At 27.8% G+C, this 2,376-nt stretch overlaps 1 protein-coding gene across 1 annotated transcript in view; it reads left to right on the plus strand.

The window, feature by feature from the left end:
* LOC106871605 (delta-type opioid receptor) overlaps nucleotides 1-2,376 on the plus strand; it is a 129,951-nt gene that overhangs the window by 87,950 nt on the left and 39,625 nt on the right. The window contains exon 3 of the mRNA XM_052969893.1: nucleotides 1,910-2,031. Coding sequence (XP_052825853.1) covers nucleotides 1,910-2,031 — 122 coding nt within the window. The remainder of the gene's footprint in view (nucleotides 1-1,909; nucleotides 2,032-2,376) is intronic.

Below are 2,376 nucleotides of genomic sequence, written 5' to 3' on the forward strand. Positions count from 1 at the left end.
ATATATATATATATATATATATATATATATATATATATATATACATATATATATATATATATATGCATATATATATATACGTGTATATGTGTGTATACATATATGTATGCATATATATTTATATCGATAGATATACATGTATATACATATATACATATAGATATGTACACATATATATACATATATATGCATATATATACATACATATATATATACACACACATATATATATACATATATATATACATATATATATACATACATATATATATATATATATATATATATATATATATATATATATATATATATATATATATATATATATATATATATATACATATATATATACCCACATATACATACATATATATATATATATACATATATATATACCCACATATACATACATTCATACACATGCTCGCACACACACACACACACACATACACACACTTACACACACATATATATATGTATGTAAGTATATATGTATATATATTTCTACAGCTGAATGAACTGGAACAACATACATGCATACATGCATACATACATATTGAACCGTATCCTTTTTCTTACAACCTAACAGTTAAATCGTCTACCATTTTGAATCATCAACTCTCAGCTCTCCTAATGTCCTATTTTTTTCCCTTTTCATGTTTGTTGTATATTTTCATTAAATTCAGTAGTTTTCCTTTTATTTGCATCCATCTTAATTAAAACTTTTATAGCTTTATGTTTTTAATCTAACAAATAAACAACTTGAAATGTTATGCCACCGTTACTTAAGCACGAAATCAATAAAAGAAAACTGTTCGCTTTTTTTAATATCTAATTTAAAATCGCTTCATATATTCTACGGTTGCTTGTTTCTTATCGGAACTTATTACTAGAGGATTAGTTTAAAGGATTAAAAAGATATATTACAATCAAGACTACCAAGATGAAACTAAGAATAATGTTGTTTTGGAGATTAAAAGTTGTGTTTTATCGCTCTTAACATCAAATCAACTTTGATCAAGCAACCCCATGATCAAATGCGTTCGAATTGTGACATTCAAAACGTTTTTCTACAATGTAAGAATTTTTAATGTTTTCCAGCATTTTTAAGAGGGCAGTTCGTAGCATAGACAGAGGATGGCGATAAGGCCGGCATTTTTGGATCTGTCGCAAATATCCTCTTCTTCTTCTTCTTCTTCTTCTTCTTCTTCTTCTTCTTCTTCTTCTTCTTCTTCTTCTTCTTCTTCTTCTTCTTCTTCTTCTTCTTCCTCTTCGCTTCTCTTTCCTCTTCTACTGCTTCTTCATTCCCTAACCATACATGTATCCACTTTGGTATCGACACTGTACTCGCCTTGTACATACCAAAGGGTGCAGAAATATATAATATTTCACACTCTTATAATATATACACACACATTATGTAATAAAAGTGTTAAATATTATGATACATACACACACATGCATACATATATGCACACATAAATGTATGTGTATATATACATATATATTATTTATATAATATTATATAATTTATATAATATTAATATAATATTATATAATATTTCACACTATATAATATTTCACACTTTTCACACTCTATTTACATTTTCATTTTTATTCACCTTTTTGTTTATAAGCAAAGACATAAAGCCTGCTAAGCTCAAAATGTAAGAACGCACCTTTGATGCAGGTCTGAGGAAGTGCCATTCTAATGTCTAAAACCGCAAATATTACGTAAATTTTTACTTTAGCGCGAACTAGCGTTGAAAGCAGAGAAGGCACAGAAACGATTGTAATTCATCATTAAGGACAACTTGCTAAAGTTTTTGTCTTCTTATTCGAATCATTCATGTGTGCGTAGGTTATTTATTTACTACTTATATAAAAATATTTCATATTTGTTTTCCAGGGTGTGGCATTTTTTTCCTTTACGTGGACCATGGGAGAAGTCTTATGCAAAGCTGTTCACTATTTGCAGAATGTGTCCATGCTTTGTTCCGTTTTCACATTAACGGTCATCAGCATAGAGAGGTAAGGATCATTTTCTGAATGCGTAGCTTCTGTCATTCCATGTCATTCCATGTCATTCCGTGTCATTTTATGCAGAATGCTACATTTTAAAATCCTTTGATGGAAAACTAAATGTCGTTTTTTTTTTCATTAAAAAAAAACTCAAACTTTTATACACTATTATTAGTAGCTTTAACATTATACTCTTTAATCTCAAGCCTAAAGCATGTGTATATTGAGTTCTACCAAATGGTTCTTAGTATCGCTGTGCCTGAGCGAAATCATAAAATATATCGATATATATCTATCTATTAAAATATATATATATATATTCATAACTACATGAATACGTTCACACATACGTAC

The sequence above is a fragment of the Octopus bimaculoides genome, chromosome 8 (genome assembly GCF_001194135.2).
Source record: "Octopus bimaculoides isolate UCB-OBI-ISO-001 chromosome 8, ASM119413v2, whole genome shotgun sequence".
Classification (NCBI taxonomy): Eukaryota; Metazoa; Mollusca; class Cephalopoda; order Octopoda; family Octopodidae; genus Octopus; species Octopus bimaculoides.